Consider the following 18534-nt stretch of genomic DNA (forward strand, 5'->3'; position numbering starts at 1 on the left):
AATATAAACATTTAATAGCCACATAGCTGTGCGGTTACTTTATCAGACACAAAAGTGCGACTCTTCTGCTTTGTGAAAGCTGCCATTTTTCAGACAAAAAGAGATACAATACCAAGTCTGTCCTTTGTGCTTTCAGAGATGCTGCTTACAGTTCTGTCTCCTGTAGAGATGCAGTATGAAAGCAAGATAATTTATAGGGCTTCTACCACCTAGTGGTCACAGGAGATACTTTCATATTATATACTGTTCTCATACAATTACAAAAGCAAAAAATATAGGTGTCGCCAACAGAAAGGAAACCTGTATTGAAGGAACTAAGGAGGAAGCCATCGCTGACTTCTTTCGGATAGGTGTCTGGCTCTCTCTGATTGCAGTACCGACCTGGAATAAGTATGCAGCAAGTGAAGTCAGAGGAAAGTAGGAACGTCAGAATGTTTGATCTGCATACCTATTCTAGCCCAGTGAGACACAAAATACTGGAGCTTTTGGATTGGCATAACAGCCAGGTAATGAGTATTTTTAAAAGGAGAGTTCAGCAATGGCAGCTGACAGTACAGGTTTCCTAGGAACATGCAGTGCACTTACAGTTTCTGAACCTTACGCATGATTTTTTGTACATTAAACCATTACTGATATATATATATATAAACATTAATCAGGCAATGCTTTAAAAATGAAATTGGCTTGTGCAGGGCCAGATTTACCATTATCTACAGTAGGCACATGCCGAAAGCAGTGGAGGCAAACTTTTGGCTTTTTCCCTATAAAGTTATTGCGCATACATTTTTTTACATCATAAGGAGGAAAAGTCATTGCATAAGCTTACTGACACATTATCACAGTATTCCAAGCCAGGTTAGGACCATGAAACAAAGAAATGTTCTGTATAAAAGCAGCGATCTAACAGAGGAGTGTTATGTAGAGTTCCAATAGATCGCTCCTTCAGGCTCTAGTAATGAATATCCTGCCCTGGGCTTAGAGAGCCATTTCAAAACTATTGAAGAATGGGGTGATGCACTTTTACCTTGTATCCCCTTGTTACCCCAAGTAGCTGGTGCAATTACAGTATACACTGCATATACAATATCTATCATATTTGGTATCTAACAACTTGTAATTTAATTCTGCTAAATAATATGCTGGTTGTCTAATTGTAAAACCTTGTCAGATGGAAATATAGATGTGCCAAGGATAGTTGGTAGTCAGGGTGTGTGCATGAAGGGCTGGGAGCATTTCCAGTTGCCTACCTGGATGAAATTGCAGTGTTCAGCCCTACATGACAGCCCTACCACAAGTTCTGGACAAACTGGCAGTGACTATTTTGACAATCTTGTGTTAGACAGGCATGACAAAAGCCCAGGACTTGGGAACCAGGTAGGATGAGGCACCCTAAGACCTAAGACAGGGAAGTGAAAGGCCATGATGGCCTGGCCTACCCCTCAAGCCAAAAAGCATGTAATGTCATTCTTAGGGACATCTGGCTACTATAGGATATTTGTGTGCAACTATAGTGCTTTAACCAAATCCTTGACGTGACCAAGAGGAAACTGATTATGCTGGTGTCCTGGATGCCAGAGGATGAGAAGACACTGGCCAATGCTCCTGTACTACAAGCCCCGCTGAATTTTATCCATCAGTTTCTGTTGCAAACTAATGCTTCTGCCTATAGCTTAGATATGGACCTGGGCCAAATGGGTCAGTCAGGAGAGAAAGATCCCATCGTTTACCTGAGCAGGAAGCTATTCCCAGGGAGGTAGCATATGCTACCATCAAGAAGGAGTGTCTTACAGTTGTGTGGTGGCTGCAGAAGCTGCAACACTACCTGCATGGCTGTGGCTTCACAGTGATCACTGACCACAATCCACTCAGCTGGTTAAATCGTGTTGCTGGGGAGAATGACAAGCTACTCCATGGAGATTAAATCATCAGCAATGTGATTACAGCAATATAATTTCACCATACAGTGGATTATCCAGACAGGCAGAGTCAGCAGAAGTTGATTTTGTTGGAAATGTGCTTGTAAAACCCTTCCATGCAACCTCCTAAAGAAGAGTGTGATGATAATGAGATCTGATAAATCCCGAACTATGTGGAGAGAATGGGGAACTTCAGATCAGAAAGTGTACAGACCATCAGCTGTCAGCCTTCAGGGGACCTCTGACCCTGTGATTGTCTCAGCAATGGCAGCTACCACATTTTAAATTTTGACAGGTCCCTTTACATTTTTGTTCTATCAGCAAATTGTGTCTTTTTGTCTCCACAGTTTACAGTAAGCATATACTGTATATCTTTTGCACTAATTAATGATAGTATTGCTGACCTTTTTTAGATAAATGCTTATTGAGTGTTATGCTTTGTTCCAGTATAAAAATATATAAATGTCCAATAAAATTGCAGAATTTTAATTTGCATTTTAATCTTTACCACAGGATACCATGGACCATACTGTGAGGAGGAATACAATGAGTGTTTGTCAGCCCCATGTCAGAATGGAGCAACTTGTAAAGATCTGGTTAACGAATACCAGTGTTTATGTCCACCTGAATATGAAGGTAAAGTATGACTCCGCTGTTATAATTAGTAGGGGCCTGCCTCAACCGTTTATTAACATATTGAGTGTACCTGTACTCCATGTACTACTTCTACATTTTTTAAAGAATAAAGTGAATTAATTTACAGAAATGACAGAAAAACAAATCAAGGCAAGGGTGGGCCCTTCCCCTACACAGGGGTTTTTACAGAATATAATAACACACAAAGCATTTAATACAGGACACGATGGTAAGAACATTCTTAGGTCAAGTGGACAAATAGCAAAGTATTAGTCAAGGATGTGGGTAGAGCATAATCTAGTTGAAAAATTGGTCACCTCTGCACTGCAGAGACAAAAATAGGGAAGAGGAGAAAGACTGGTGGACCCAGCCGGCACCAATTAAATAATTGAATACCACTGTTACCGCAACAATTCACAAGGCAAAACAATTATTGTAGTTTTGGAGGAAAATTAAAATGTATTCAAGCGCTCCATGTTGCCATAAAATCTGAGTAGCATTTGTAAAGGTGGGATGTCAGTTCCTCCATCCACCTTATGTGGTTGAGTTCACATATCCACTCTTGGTTCTGCAAGACTGAAGTTGGCTTCCAATGTCTAGGAATTAAGGCCCTACCTGCGGAAAGAAAAAAGCCTTTTTTAATCGCCTTAAAGAATCCCTCCAGAGTCATGTGTCAGCTTGTCCCTGTAATTTGAAACCATAATCTGAAAATGGACTGCCAATAAGGGTGGATTTGTTGGCAGGACCATCAGATACATAGCATGGTGCCCTCTCTAGTCCCATGTCTTCAGCAGCAATCAGACAAAGATGAAAGCACTCTATGTAGGACAGCGGGGAGCTTCTGTACCACCTGGTTAGAATCTTAAAATTCCTTTCCTGCTTTTGGCTCAATAGGCTAGATTTAAAAGTCAAAATTAAAGATTTGTTCCAAGCCACATCCCACTCTCTTTCCCACTTCCTACTATAGAAGGAACAGTTAGAGAATGTATGAGTCAGAAGAATGGTATAAAGCTGAGACTTTCCTTCATGGGTAAACACTTGAATCAGCCATTCCACTGTCTAATAAGAATGCACTAGTGGCCACTAAGCCACTAACATCGGAAGTCGGTGAGCTAAAGCATTGGACAGTCAGGCCACAGTAAAACAATAAAGATAAATCAGTGAGGGGCACAGATGAGGCTTTTTTGGCTAATAACGGTAATAGCAGACATTGTGGTGTCTCCTTTTAATGCTTTAAAATGAAATACTGTACAAGCAAACTTTAAAGCTGTTTTAGGGATATTTCACTTCAGGACCACATTTAACATACTGTTTTTATGGCATAGCTTCTCAATACTGAAAACCAATGGCATTTCCAGAAGTAAATATACAACCTGCCTGCCCAATGTCCTGCAGATTTAACAACTCTGTAGTGTGAGGGCGTACCTAAATGGCTTTAAATTGAATGTATTAATTAGGTAGACGCTCACACTTTATGGTCACTGCTAAATCTAAAGGTGATTGTACACTCAGGGTTGTGATTTGTATTACTAGTCTTGGGATTGTGCCTGACAATCAGTGTGTTACTAGAAAGCAGTGCATCACTATCTGATGAAGGATCATGTCTTATGCTGGCCATACATATAACATATGTCATAAAAATGAGTGAGGTCTTTTTTATGCTTTCAATTTTTTTTTTATTTATTATTTGTTATTTTAGATTTTCATTTTTCTGTGTATTTCTTTCTTTATTCATATTATTCTTCAGGGAGAGCACAAGAAAAGTTAGAAAATTAGTATTATTATTCTTCAGGATTTATATAGTGCCAACCGGTTGTGCAGCGCTTTACAATATAAGGAAGACATTACAATCACAATACAATTCAAGACAAGTATTTGCATGACTTTTCAATATTTGTCTGTAGGTAGCTTTAACCTGAACTCTAAGGGGGAAATTTATCAAAACCGGAGCAGACAGATCTGGAGCAGTTGCCCCTGGCAATGAATCAGCTTCTCTCTTCAGTTTGCTCAGGTAAGATTTGAAAATGAGACAGAGAAGCTGATTGGTTGCAGTGGAAATCTGCTCCAGATTTTGTCTGCTCCAGTTTTTATAAATTCCCCCCTACGTTTATATGAATCACACACATTTCTGTAATCATTAACACATCATTACGTTTATTTTAAATTCAATCAGTGTAAGTACCTGAATATGGCCTGAATGTATCAGCCTCTTGTAGTCCGTGTATAGCGGGGCTGGAGTCAAATCCAACCACTTTATTACTTTTCCTTTCGATGTCCAGTCACGGGCTAGGGCGGGTCCAGAATGAGCTGGGCTCAGAGGATGGGAGTTGAATGATCATGACCATCAGACTGAAGACATCTAGCTGCATGAATAAAGAATTGGGGGGAGCAGCTCTAGATCGAAGCTGAATATTGCAGCAAAAACTGTTTATGTTATTTTATATTTTCAGCAGTTGTTTATTTCTATCCTATTTTTGGCCGAAGTTCTGTTTTAATGTATTGCAATTTGGGACACCTTCATACTTCACTGTTCCAGTTTTGATCCATCATGTTGCTGTTTTTTGGCCAGAACTAAGCATGTTGCACACTTTTAGAACTTTCACGAGAAAAAATATGAATGAATGATAAGCACTCTTAGATGAAAGCATTACGATTATTTATGTGATGACTCAGAAAATGTTAATTTTTTTCTAATGTTAAAATTTAAACCCATGGAATTTAGATGTACTGGCCACATTAAATAATGAAAGCCGAAACAACAGAACACATTGGATGGTAGAGTGACCCATCAGTGATTAGTAAGCTGTAAGCAATTGCCTAGAGGAGTGGAGGCAGACTTCAGTCTTTCTTCCTGATAGATGGGGCCGCCACTTGTCACTGCATGGTGGAAGGCAAAGCTTTCCTGCTCATTAGAGGCATTTTGAATGCATTACTTCACTGCTAGAGGGCAGTGTCTCACATGGAGATCGATCACGCAGATCGGCTGACAGTCTTATTAGCACCGCATTGACCGCCGCTGGATGCTTGTTTTACTTTATTAGAACAGAGCCTTGCCGCAGTCATTAGCAGTAGCTGAAGGTGATTTTCACTAAGCACATTGTTAAGCGATTGCTAAGAAGCAGTCGGGAAATAAGTGGAGGTCAGAGAACTCATATACTAAAGAACGGGTTCAATGTTCTTAACTATTATTTGTGGCCACATTGCAGCAATGACAATGCTGAACGCATGTCCCTTGGGAGTCGAATTAGTCTTAAAAACAGTGTGTGCACTTAACATGCAAATGACTGAAGGAAGATACCTATTCATTGGCATGTTGAACACAATAAAGGAGAGCTCTGGGAAAATGAAAAATGTACCTTTGCACTGCAAGGGTTACCTTCTCACTTTGTCTACGGGGCTCAAGTAAAGCAGTTTTACTTAGCTGACCCTCGGTCCCGTGGCTGTCAGCAATCACCTCTCTACACTTCAGCTATGCAATGTCCCCTGGTGTGCTCACGTCTAATGCAAGTCAATGGACTTGCATTAGATATGATAACACCAGAGATCCTTACACCACCTTAGCCCAGGGAAGAAGAGGCTGCAGGGACCTGTCTAGTAGCTTGGAGGAAGCCAGTATCAGGTAAGTAGATCTGCTTTATTCCAGCCCCTATACCAAAACGAGCACATAAGGCACTGCTAGGGTAGGATTTTTTTTTATTTTGCCTAAGGTTCTTTAAGGCTGTGTTCACACTATGTGCAGTGAATGGCATTGTCCACAGTAGATCAACACCAGTCACCACAAAGGCACATAGAAAACCATTGTTTTTTATGTGCCTTGTTCACACTGCAACATTGCCTTCAGGTGAGATGTAATGCCTAATTTTTCGCACCAGAGCTCCCCTGATGGCACTGCACCACAGCTCTGCTGTGCTAGATAGATGTGAATAAAATGTTACTTTATTGAAATGTCAAAGTTGAACAAAAGGTGAACAGTGCATGGCTTTGTTACAACACAAGGCGCCACCCTCTACCATTGGCACAAAATACACACTAGCCCGCATGCTAAAATGAAGCACGCAGGCATTTGTGAACGGACCCTAAAGGAATTGTGATATGTAATCCAACTGAACCTTATAGATCTTGGGAATTGTGGGATCTAATCTTCCCCAGACCTCTGCCAATCAGCTAAGTAATAAGAGATACTACTTTGAATAGGGATAATGCCAGTGTAGTGGACATGTTTTCATTATGGGCATGTGATCAAGATGGAAAGTAGAGGGGCTCAGTCCCTATTCCAAACACATACTCCCTTCCCTCAGTAAATGCTTTGAGTATCAGACAGAATGGGTAGAGCAGTACCGGTTGTCCTGACTGTACTAGTGGATCTAGTTGATCTAGTAATCATTGAAGTATGTATAGGTATCTGTATACCAGTGGGAGGCAACACTACTAGTACATTCAGTACTGCAGAGACTTCTTATGTTATGTTTAAAGAGGCACGGAGCTGTGGAATCTGTATCCCAAAAAAAGAATGATAGGGGGCAAATGACTTGTCAACAGTGTTGCTTCCCTGTTGGTCTCCCAGTTAGTATTTCCCCATTACTGACCTGCCAAGGCTTGTTTTGCCTCCTTATGTCAGATTCTCTAGCAAGAACAATAGTGAGCAGCACCTTATATCTCACACTGCAGATAACGGAAAATTGTATCATACTTACCAGTAATTTTCCTTTCCTGGTGCCTGTCCATGGCAGCATACAAACGATAAGCTCCGCTCCTTATCCCCACCCACAGGACCAGTAACAATCTATAAAAAAGAGAGAGAGAGACTCCCCCTGCATTCTTGTAACTATGCGTCGACAAACAGGGTGGGTAGTATGCTGCCATGGACAGGCACCAGGAAAGGAAAATTACTGGTAAGTATGATACAATTCTCAGTTTTCCTGGTGCCTTTCATGGCAGCATACAAACGATAAATAACAAGCTGACAGGGTGGGCAAAAGCGACGCCAAAGAAGACACTCCATCCAGCAAAAGACGCCTGGACAGACCGTCTCCCAGAGTCCACTGCTGGCAGAAGGCCCACGGAAAGCCCGTAATGCCCAATGCAATGGGTTCGATCTGAACCCTGGCCCTCGAAGCCCACGAGGTTGCCACAGCTCACGTTGAATGAGCCCACACCACATCCGGTGGCCGCCCACACAGCAGACAAAAAGCGCTCTTTTAGTCTGTACTCACCCGTTCAGTGGTCCCCTACCTTAAAGCGAATGGCGGTTCTTGCAATCATGGTGAACAGCTCATGCCGAAGGAAGGAAGGAAGCAACTATCTGGCAGGGATCTGCAGTGAAGGCTGCACACAGCAGGACAAACTCCAGAAATGCGTGACAGCAAAAGACAAGAGCCAGGCCCAGTGTGATAATATGTCAACCTGCCTTCTCTGATAGATCTCAACTGCAGATACACAGGTCAGTGGTATGAGCAGGTAATGTGGTATGTGCAGGTAATGGGTTTGAGTCCTGTATTACATCATACAGCCAAATAATAAAGTCACTGAGGAAATGCGTGCAACGCAGGTAATGGTTTAGAGACCTGTATTACATCATACAGGAGTACAATACAGTCACTGCGGCAATGATGATGCATTAAACGCAGGTAAGGATTTGAGACATGTATTACATCACACAGCCAAACATTAAAGTTACTGAGGAAATGCGTACAACGCAAGTAATCTGTATTACATCATGTAGGAGTACAGTCACAGTGGCAATGATGATGCGTAGAGCGCAGGTAAGGATATGAGACCTGTATTACATCATGTAGGAGTACAATACAGTCACTGGGGCAATGATGATGCATAGAACGCAGGTAAGGATATGAGACCTGTATTACATCTTACAGGAGTACAATACAGTCACTGTGGTAATGTTGATGCGTAGAACGCAGGTAAGGATATGAGACCTGACTGCCATCATACAGGAGCACACTGTAGTCACTCACAGAATAAAAGTCTTGAAAACATAATGAAATAGTAGTACTTGTGGTGAGTAGAGCCGTCCCAGACTAGTAGTAAGAGTACTTGTGCACAGACTCAGCTGCAGGGAAGTCCAGTCAGAGCTGTATCTGGAGGCCAAGCATAGGGCAAGGAGGAAGCAGCTGCAAGTCGATTAAAGAGGAGTGGATGCTGCTGCAGTGTTGGTTGATCCAGAGAGCTCAGAGGAAGCTGTAACAAGGTTAAGGCCCTGTTCACACCTTTACGTTTTGTTGCGCGTTCAACGCTCTATGAACGCTCTACAAAACGTACAAACTTGAAAATCCCATTGTTTTCTATGGGTATGGTTCACACCTTTCCGTATTTCAGCCCGTCTGAACGCGCTACAAAACGGCCTACGCCCAAAGAAGTACATGTACTTCTTTGGGACGTTTTGGACTCACGTTTCCATTGGGATACAGCCAAGTAGCCCTCGGAAAAGCGCGATTGTCACGCGTTTTTTTTACTGTGAATCGCGGTAAAAACGTGCGACGCGAAACGCGCATATTCAATACGCCTAGGTGTGAACCCAGCCTAAGTTGTAAGGATATTCTATGCAGCACTGAAAGAGAGCAGTGAGGCAAATTGCTTGTAGAAGTGGAAGCCAAGATGGAGATGACAAAAGAGGCAGCAAAAGCAAAGCAGTTAGAAACAGATCTCCACCTGGGCTCCTGCACAATAGCCCTGTTGCTCACCACCACACCGCTTATAATCCTAATTAGGATATATGCGTGACACCACGTTCCCCCAGGAACTGCCAGAAGGGGCTCCCAGTCCTAAAGGCGCATCGAGCAGTCCAGGAACTGGGACTACACCTGGGAGAGGCTGAACCCAGGCGTCACTGCGTCACTTTATGACCCAGAGGTAGAGATGACATGACTAGTCGCAGGTAGAGATGCGAGGACAAAAAAGAGAATGCAGGGGGAGTATCTCTCTCTCTTTTTTATAGATTGTTACTGGTCCTGTGGGTGGGAATAAGGGGCGGAGCTCATCGTTTGTATGCTGCCATGAAAGGCACCAGGAAATACAGCTATAAATCTGTAGGCACACGAGTGCCTAGGCACATTTACATGCCAGAAAATTATCTGCTATTTTCAGCAGGAATTCCGGACAAAAGGTACATTTTTCAGGCTTGTGCTTAGGCGCAATAAACATTTAGATATTTTCCCTATAAGAGCAAAACTATATTTTTTGAGTTCAGTTCCGCTTAGGGATTGGGTGTTCAGCCAGTAGGTGAAAAGAATGTATTTGTGAGTTCACAAGATCACTAAATATATACTATATTGATAAATATGCATAATTGTAGTCCATTACGAACTGCTGGTGGGTCCTAGAAAAACGCATGCAAAAACTGTAATGTAATGTGCGCAGAACTGGTTTGCTATGAGCCTGCAATCAGGATGTTTAGCCCCTCTCTGCATATTCCCCCCTCTCTTTTTTAATCAAGTTCTAAATAAATGGAGTAAATTGTGAAAATTAATAAAAATGCTTAATTTGCTCAATATTTTAATTACACTTAACAGTTTTCCTAGTAAGAGTTTGATAGTATGGAATACTGCCATATTTTTCTATAAACAGTAAAGGTGAGCACAGCATAATTATTACTGTTTGTTTTACATTCCGTATGAGCTACAGAATAATTGACATCATCTGTGTTCCATTTTCCCATAGCGATGGTCTTGCTCATTATATTAAGAGGTGCCAGTAAACATATCAATAAGGTGATCGGTCTACAGTCCAGGAACTGGGACTACACCTGGGAGAGGCTGAACCCAGGCGTCACTGCGTCACTTTATGACCCAGAGGTAGAGATGACATGACTAGTCGCAGGTAGAGATGCGAGGACAAAAAAGAGAATGCAGGGGGAGTATCTCTCTCTCTTTTTTATAGATTGTTACTGGTCCTGTGGGTGGGAATAAGGGGCGGAGCTCATCGTTTGTATGCTGCCATGAAAGGCACCAGGAAATACAGCTATAAATCTGTAGGCACACGAGTGCCTAGGCACATTTACATGCCAGAAAATTATCTGCTATTTTCAGCAGGAATTCCGGACAAAAGGTACATTTTTCAGGCTTGTGCTTAGGCGCAATAAACATTTAGATATTTTCCCTATAAGAGCAAAACTATATTTTTTGAGTTCAGTTCCGCTTAGGGATTGGGTGTTCAGCCAGTAGGTGAAAAGAATGTATTTGTGAGTTCACAAGATCACTAAATATATACTATATTGATAAATATGCATAATTGTAGTCCATTACGAACTGCTGGTGGGTCCTAGAAAAACGCATGCAAAAACTGTAATGTAATGTGCGCAGAACTGGTTTGCTATGAGCCTGCAATCAGGATGTTTAGCCCCTCTCTGCATATTCCCCCCTCTCTTTTTTAATCAAGTTCTAAATAAATGGAGTAAATTGTGAAAATTAATAAAAATGCTTAATTTGCTCAATATTTTAATTACACTTAACAGTTTTCCTAGTAAGAGTTTGATAGTATGGAATACTGCCATATTTTTCTATAAACAGTAAAGGTGAGCACAGCATAATTATTACTGTTTGTTTTACATTCCGTATGAGCTACAGAATAATTGACATCATCTGTGTTCCATTTTCCCATAGCGATGGTCTTGCTCATTATATTAAGAGGTGCCAGTAAACATATCAATAAGGTGATCGGTCTGAGGTCCTGCACATTATTTAGCTGCCACGCATGCATTTTCATGAGGCAGCGTCTGCCGCTAGACGCGCAATGCGAGAGGTTCGAAGAACGGGGACTAAGGCTTTGATATATCTGTTTGATGTTTATTTGTAGTTGTTTCATTATGTAGATTAATGCAAAGATATGATGGAGACAAAGAAAACAGGCTGGGAGCCAGGAGACATATTGAGGCTTTAAAGGAATAAAGCACATTAACATAAGAAGGATGGAGGAGATATAATGCTGGCACACTTCAGCTTGCTGAATTTATTTACCATAAAAATTGAAATCTGGGTTTACGAACGATTCCGGTGTTTATTTAAAGTGTGTCAACAGCAGTGATTTGGTAATCAGGATTTAGCTATGGAGATCTTCATCCCGCTTATTTGTCTGTAGTGTTTCTAAATACACACGTTTGCTGCTGTTTAGCTATTACTCCCAGCATGACTGTGGTGTTCCCAGATTGGGGTGCAAAAAACTGCATGACATTCAATAGAATAATTCATAGTTTTACCCTAAGCGTACAGTAAAACATTGTAGGTTTTCACGTTAAGCTTACAGATATCACAACACCGTTGTTTTCAGATAATAGCCTTTTGATTTCATGTAAATTATGTGTATCCCTCCCCAGCTCACCTAGAGAATGTGATTATATTGAAACAACCTTTGGGCTATGAAAGTAATCAATGCAAGACACCGTCTTTGACGCTCCGTAAAAGCTTATATACAGTTGCCTGTAAACTTTCCCTAAAGATCAAAGTTAAGCTATTCCGTAGAATTCTTCATACCTTTAAATCCTTAACTACATACAAAGATCACCCTTTTCCATACAAAAGTATAAAATCTGATCTTCAAAAATGGCAAAACGTATCCATATAATGGCTTCAGAAGTTACCATGTACATACTAAACAGACATCTGCATCTATGGTTGGCACTGCCTCTGACTGTACCTGCAGATCATTCCTTTCACCAAAAATTCTTCCAGTTTTTGAGACACTAACACAAGCCAAGAATCCCTTGCACCATCTTATTAAAATGGAACTGCACCCATGAGAACAATTTCCTCTCATCTCCCCCCTCTTCCCCCATTCTTCATACTCAATTGCAGATATGTTTTATGTAAAAAAAAGTATATACCTTTTTTATCTACCATAGTGCCACTTCCTGCTTCCTTGCGTAGAAGAGCCGGCCAACCACTGCCTCCTGAGATGTCTAGGTCATACATCCCAGGAGACAGTACTTCAGTATTTCAGCGCGAGGTCCCACTCATTCGCAGACATGCTGCAGGTATATTGGAGATCCAGCAAAAGCCTAGACATGTCATGGGTTTCTGCCAGGTCCCATATACCTGGAAAAGGCCTGCAGCATGTCTGCACAGGATTCTGTTTCAAGATGTTGGCGTGGAAGAAGAGCGACGGATGGAGAACTTTGACTGCCAAGAGGACAACTCTGGATTCCATGGACTAATAAGTAGACATGTGCACTGCCAAAAAATTTGTTTAGTTTCGTTTTAAATTCGGATTCGTTTTTCGGGATTCGGGTGTGAAAGTCAATTCGGACGAAATTCGGTAGCGGTAGGTCGAACATTCGTTTTGTTTTCTGTTCTTATTCGTTTCTTATTCCGTTCGTTCGTTTGCAGCAAAGTGACATTTGAGGGGGAAAAAATATTTTTCTCTAATGTCACTTTGCTCCAACGAACGAAACGAATAAGAACCGAAACCGAAACGAACGTTCGAACCACCGCTACCGAATTTCGGAAATGGAAATTCGGATTCGTTTGCATTCATTATATCTGTAATTCGGAATTCGGATACATCCGAATGTCCGAATTTCCGAAAATTCGTCCGAATTTCGATTCGGAACGAAACGAATCGCACATGTCTACTAATAAGTATGGTTTTGTTTTTTTGGGGGTTTTTTTCATACAGGGACAAGTTTTAGAGAGTTGAAATGTAGGTTAGTAAGGTAAAGTTCCTCTTCAACTAGGAGAACCAAAGAGGAATTTGCTGTCCCTTATCTCCTCCACTATAGAGCATCTCACCTCTGATTTAACACTTGATGTTCTATCCAATAAACAAAAAGGGCTCCAACTGAATTATTGCTTTTGTATCCTGCGCATCCACACCCATTTCTTTGGTGTGATGTGTGAAGGACAGAAATAATTTTACACTTAGGTTTGCTTTAGGTCCACTTTGAAGCATACTTCAGCTCCCTTCTGAGAGTTCTTTTGAGTATTTTTTGTTTCCTGTCCTTACTGACTTGCTATTCCTTGCGCTGTTCCTATTCCTATTCGCTTTGCATTTGTGTGCAGGAAGTTCTCTTGTTAAAGCGCCAAGGGTTTACTCAGTGAGATTGGTGATTTGTTGGTTTGGGAATATTCTAAAAGCAGCAGCATTTGGTGTAGGAATCACAAATCCACAAAATAAGGCAAAAGCATGGAGATCCTTGCACCTCAGGTACAACTTCCTCTTCAGCAAGAACAGTTAGATGCACAGTAGTGATATTACCAAATCTCATAAAACTAACAGTCAGAGCCAGCAGTGCCTTAGATCTCACACAACAGATGTTTAGCAATGAGTCTGTAGGCACATGAAGTACACTGCTTTTTCAGGAGGAATTGAAGGCAAAGGGTTGATTTTTCAAGGCTCAATTAACACTTCTGGATGTTCCCTGTAAGAGAGCAAATGTTCACTTTTTGGATGTAGGTCCGAATGAACTCTAAAGGAATCTTCCTAACCCTGCATCCAGGGTCAGAGGATTTAGGTCTGTGGCAGGTGCTGACATGCATATTCATTGTACAAAGCCTGGATACAGTACATTAATATGGATGAGTAGATTTCAATTTAATCTCACAGTGAATAGAGGATTCCACGACTACTGATATGACACGCATAGTATTTGACAAAAGACAACAGTACTCTCTCATGGATGTTTATAAAAGAGAATATAAACAGAATAATAGCTAACATATGTGTATTGAATAGGAGCTGTTAAGCCTCATGGGCTTCATTAAAGAACTCCAGGTTTTTTTTTTTTTTTTTTAAATTAACCCTTGCAGTGGGGCTACCCCCCACTGCAAGTGTTAAGTGCTTGTTTTGGTCTAGGGACAAAAATATAGAAAATATACTCACCTGAACCTCGGTCCCATCTAGCTGCTAGACTGGTCCCCACAGCCTCTTCTCCTCCTTGCTCTGGCGGTCTAAGGACTCATGACATCATCACGTCTAATGCAGGTCCATTAGATGTGAGGACCCTAAGGGACATACCAAAGACGGAGTGGAGGGGTAGAGAGGTGAGCAGTCACTGCCGCAGGACTGAAGATCAGATGAGTATATATTGTTTATTCATGCTCCAAGACCAAAACGATCACTTAACCCCCGCAGTGCAGGGGTAGCCCCACTGCAAGGGTTAATATTTAAAAAAACCTGCAGTTCTTCTTTAAAGGAACAGTTAAAATTATTCATTCAGTTATACCAACTGGGTTCAGTTTCAAATATGTAAGCACCACTATCTTGCAAACCCTGCAGGAGCCAATCAGGGTTGTTTTAGTTTCATCATATTCTATAATTATAAGGGTCATTCTTTGTGTTTGCATAGCTTGGCTAGCAGTGTCTTAAATTAGTTGGGGTGTTCATATGAGCACACACTAAAGCCTCCTTGCAGCTTTGCAAAGTGTTATTTTTGGGTAGGCATAGTGGGGCAATCCTTCCTCTCAATACTGGGGTCCTAGGTTACATTTCCAGCAATGTATTATCTGCATTGAGTTTTATGTTCTCATTGAGCTTGTCCAGGGTGTCTCCGCTAGGATTACATTGTGTGCTCCCCCAGAGGAGAAACTGATGTGAATAGAGTGATGTACTATGTATAGCAGTGTGGAATATAATGGAATACAATGAGTAATTTGCAGCACAGACATAGAGTATCTATATGTATAACTATATAGACCATGACACAGACTTTGGAACAATTATGTTCTACTTCCAGCTGTACCATGCTGTATATGCAAAATAAAAAGTTCAGCAAGTAACATACACACCAATTTTGTTGCATTCTGTGTACATACGCCATGGTTTGGAGATCCAGTCAACACTCCAACATCTGGGAGAAAGAATTACCCTCTGTTTACATTATAGAATGTATCACTGTAAAGTGAATTACCTACTAAACATTGCAGTTTCCTGTGCTTCCAGGGCGTCACTGTGAGCTATACAAGGACCCCTGTTTGAATGTGACCTGTCAAAATGGAGGAACCTGTGACAGTGAAGGACTGAATGCCACCTGTGTCTGTGCTTCTGGATTTATGGGTGAGTAAGCTAAGGAATTCCCAGGTAAAAAGCTAGTTTTGCTTATTTATATGTTTGTTGATTTCCTGTAATATATTACTAAATACACTGGCTGGCCAAAAAAAAGTCACACACTCTAATATTTCGTTTGGACCTCCTTTAGCTGTGAATACGGCACACATTCACCGTGGAATAATTTCAATAAGCTTATACAATGTCACAACATTTATTTCCGTCTAGAGTTGCATTCCATTTTCCCCAAAATCTTGTAGTGATGATGGGAGAGTCAGACCACTGCATAAAGTCTTCTTCAGCACATCCCAAAGATTCTCAATGGGGTTAAGGTGTGGACACTGTGGTGGCCAATCCATGTGTGAAAATGATGTTACATGCTCCCTGAACCACTCTTTGACAATCTGAGCCTGATGAATCCTGGCATTGATATGTTGCAATATGCTGTGCCAAAAGGGAATAAAAAAATACATTCATGGAAAAACCTGGTTGTTCAAGTAGGCAGCTCAAGGCCATTCCTATAATGAGGTAGCTTGAGGCTGTTGCGCGGGCAGCATCACTTTGGGTTACATGGGATGGAGGCAGGCAAAGCAGCATGAGTGCTCTGCTGCACAATCTTTGCAGTGAGTCTGCCGTCCTCTATACGGCAAGAGCATCCCAATGTTGCCAAGAGCTGCGGAAAAGATGTGTAAGGGCCGTACACATTTTGCAGCCAAGCTCATAGCAAGCTGGGATGCTCTGGCCGGCGTCTCACCTAGCTCCTGGCAAGCGGTGTTGTCACTGGGCGGAACGCTGGCCCCACGCCCCCCCCTGTAGAGTGCATACGCCCCCTGTCTAAGGACACCCCTGAGGCAGCTGACCTCATTTTTGGGGGACATAATGTTGATGAACCTAGACCAGACTAACTGAAGCAACCCCAGATCATAACACTGCCCCCACAGGCTTGTACGGCAGGCACAAGGCATGATAGGTGCATCACTTCATCCGCCTCTCTTCATACCCTGATGCACCCATCTCTCTGGAACAGGGTAAATCTGGATTTATCAGACCACATGACCTTTTTCCATTGCTCCAGATTCCAAACCTTATGCCCCCTAGCAAATCGAAGCCTTTTTTTCCGATTAGCCTCACTGATGAGGTTTTCTTGAGACTACACAGCTGTTTAGTCCAAATCCCTTGAGTTCTCTTCGCATTCTGTGGGTGGAAATACTTTTACTTTCACTATTAAACATAGCCATACCTTCTACTGTTGATATTTTACAATTTGATTTCACCAAACATTTAAGTGATCTCTAATCACAAGCGTTCAAGATTTTTTTTACGGCCACATTTCTTCCTCAAAGATGGTGGTTCACCACTATTCTTTCAGGTTTTAAAAATGCATTGGGCAGTTCTTAACCCAATTTTAGTAATTTCAGCAGTTAGTTTTTTTGTTTGCTTGATGCAGGTCGATAATTTGACTCTTCTGAAATAGAGTTACGTCTTTTCTACGACCACAGAATATGTCTTCTGACATGGTTGTTACTGACAAGCTCCTCACTGCGTCATTTAGGGTTTAATAACTTATTGCCAGATGAAACATATTAATCCCTGCAGTAATTATCCAATGGAAGGCCCTATTTGCTTAGCTAAACCTAGGTGGTGACTTTTTTTTGGCCAGGCAGTGTAGGTTTCCATGCTATTGCTGGAAAGTTGCTGAGTGACATTTAGACAGGTAACCAGTTGTGTTCGTCATGGCGTGGACATTAGCAAATGATTTTCACAAAAGTGATCACTAATATATGTGGCGATGACATGTAGCTAGACACACTATACAAACAAAAATGTGTTCACTCCTGACCATCACACCTACACTTCTATATTGTCAATGTGCCCACTGTCTAACCTGTTTCAACCTTGTGGCAACACTTTGAAGAAGAGCCTTTTTTTGTTCCATTTTGTCTGTGCCCCTGTGCACAAAGCCAGTCTATAAATACATTTATTGAGGAGTTTGGTGAGGAGGAACTTGAGCAGGTTGCACCTCTGACCCTCTTGAACACCTTAGGAATTATGGGGCTGCCAATTGAGAGTCATGTCTCCCAAGACATCAGTACCTGACCTCACAGACGCTCTTTTGGCAGAATGGCCACAAATTCCCAGAGATACATTCCAAAATCTTGTAGAAAGTCTTCTTAGAAGAGTGAAAGCTGTAAATGGAGAGGTGGAAATCAGAATGAATGCCTGTGGTTTTTGAATAGGATGTCCAACAAGCTCGTATAGGTGTGATGTTCTGGTGTCCATAGCGTACATTTTACACATCACATGTGATGAGTGCACAGGACCAAAATATGCTGCATTTGTTTGCTTTGATCACATAAAGAATGATATGCAGAAACCCCTATGCAGAGCTGAAGAGAAGCCATGCTGGCCCCTCCAGGATACCACCTATGGTGCCATGCATTTAGGTCTGGTGCTGTCAGATGAAATGCATATAATATGAAAAACACATGTTACACAAGGCCGCTCTACAGTTCACCCAAATATTCACTACATGCCTACATGATAATTACATAGGGAATGCATCCGAAATAATTCTAATATGATGGTGAAATTATCTGAACCATGAATGTTTTTGGTGAATAATATCTTGTTTCATTTCAGGGGAGGAGTGTGAGGTCGATATAAACGAGTGTAACAGTAATCCATGTCATCATAGTGGTACTTGTGTAGACCAACCCAATGGATACATTTGTCACTGTCCACATGGCTGGGTTGGAGCCACCTGTGAGATCCGTAAGTATTTATGGAGGTCGTCATTTTAAACTCTGTCTACTAAGTGAGTTCCCTACTGTGGGTCAATAGTCTTCCTGTCCTAAATAGACTATAGGAAGTGAGCTGAAATATCTCAAAAGTGAGAGGAAGTCCCCTCTTAAACAGCTGTCACCAGAACAGGTGTCCACATAGGAAGATATTCATTCTATTCCATTTCCTGTGACATCTGTACATTTTTAGA

General features: G+C 41.5%; 1 protein-coding gene across 1 annotated transcript in view; it reads left to right on the plus strand.

The window, feature by feature from the left end:
* DNER (delta/notch like EGF repeat containing) overlaps positions 1-18534 on the plus strand; it is a 169196-nt gene that overhangs the window by 143917 nt on the left and 6745 nt on the right. Inside the window, exons 10-11 of the mRNA XM_018568368.1 lie at positions 15438-15551; positions 18183-18314. Coding sequence (XP_018423870.1) covers positions 15438-15551; positions 18183-18314 — 246 coding nt within the window. The remainder of the gene's footprint in view (positions 1-15437; positions 15552-18182; positions 18315-18534) is intronic.

The sequence above is a fragment of the Nanorana parkeri genome, unplaced genomic scaffold (genome assembly GCF_000935625.1).
Source record: "Nanorana parkeri isolate BGI_ZX_2015 unplaced genomic scaffold, ASM93562v1 scaffold1176, whole genome shotgun sequence".
Lineage (NCBI taxonomy): Eukaryota > Metazoa > Chordata > Amphibia > Anura > Dicroglossidae > Nanorana > Nanorana parkeri.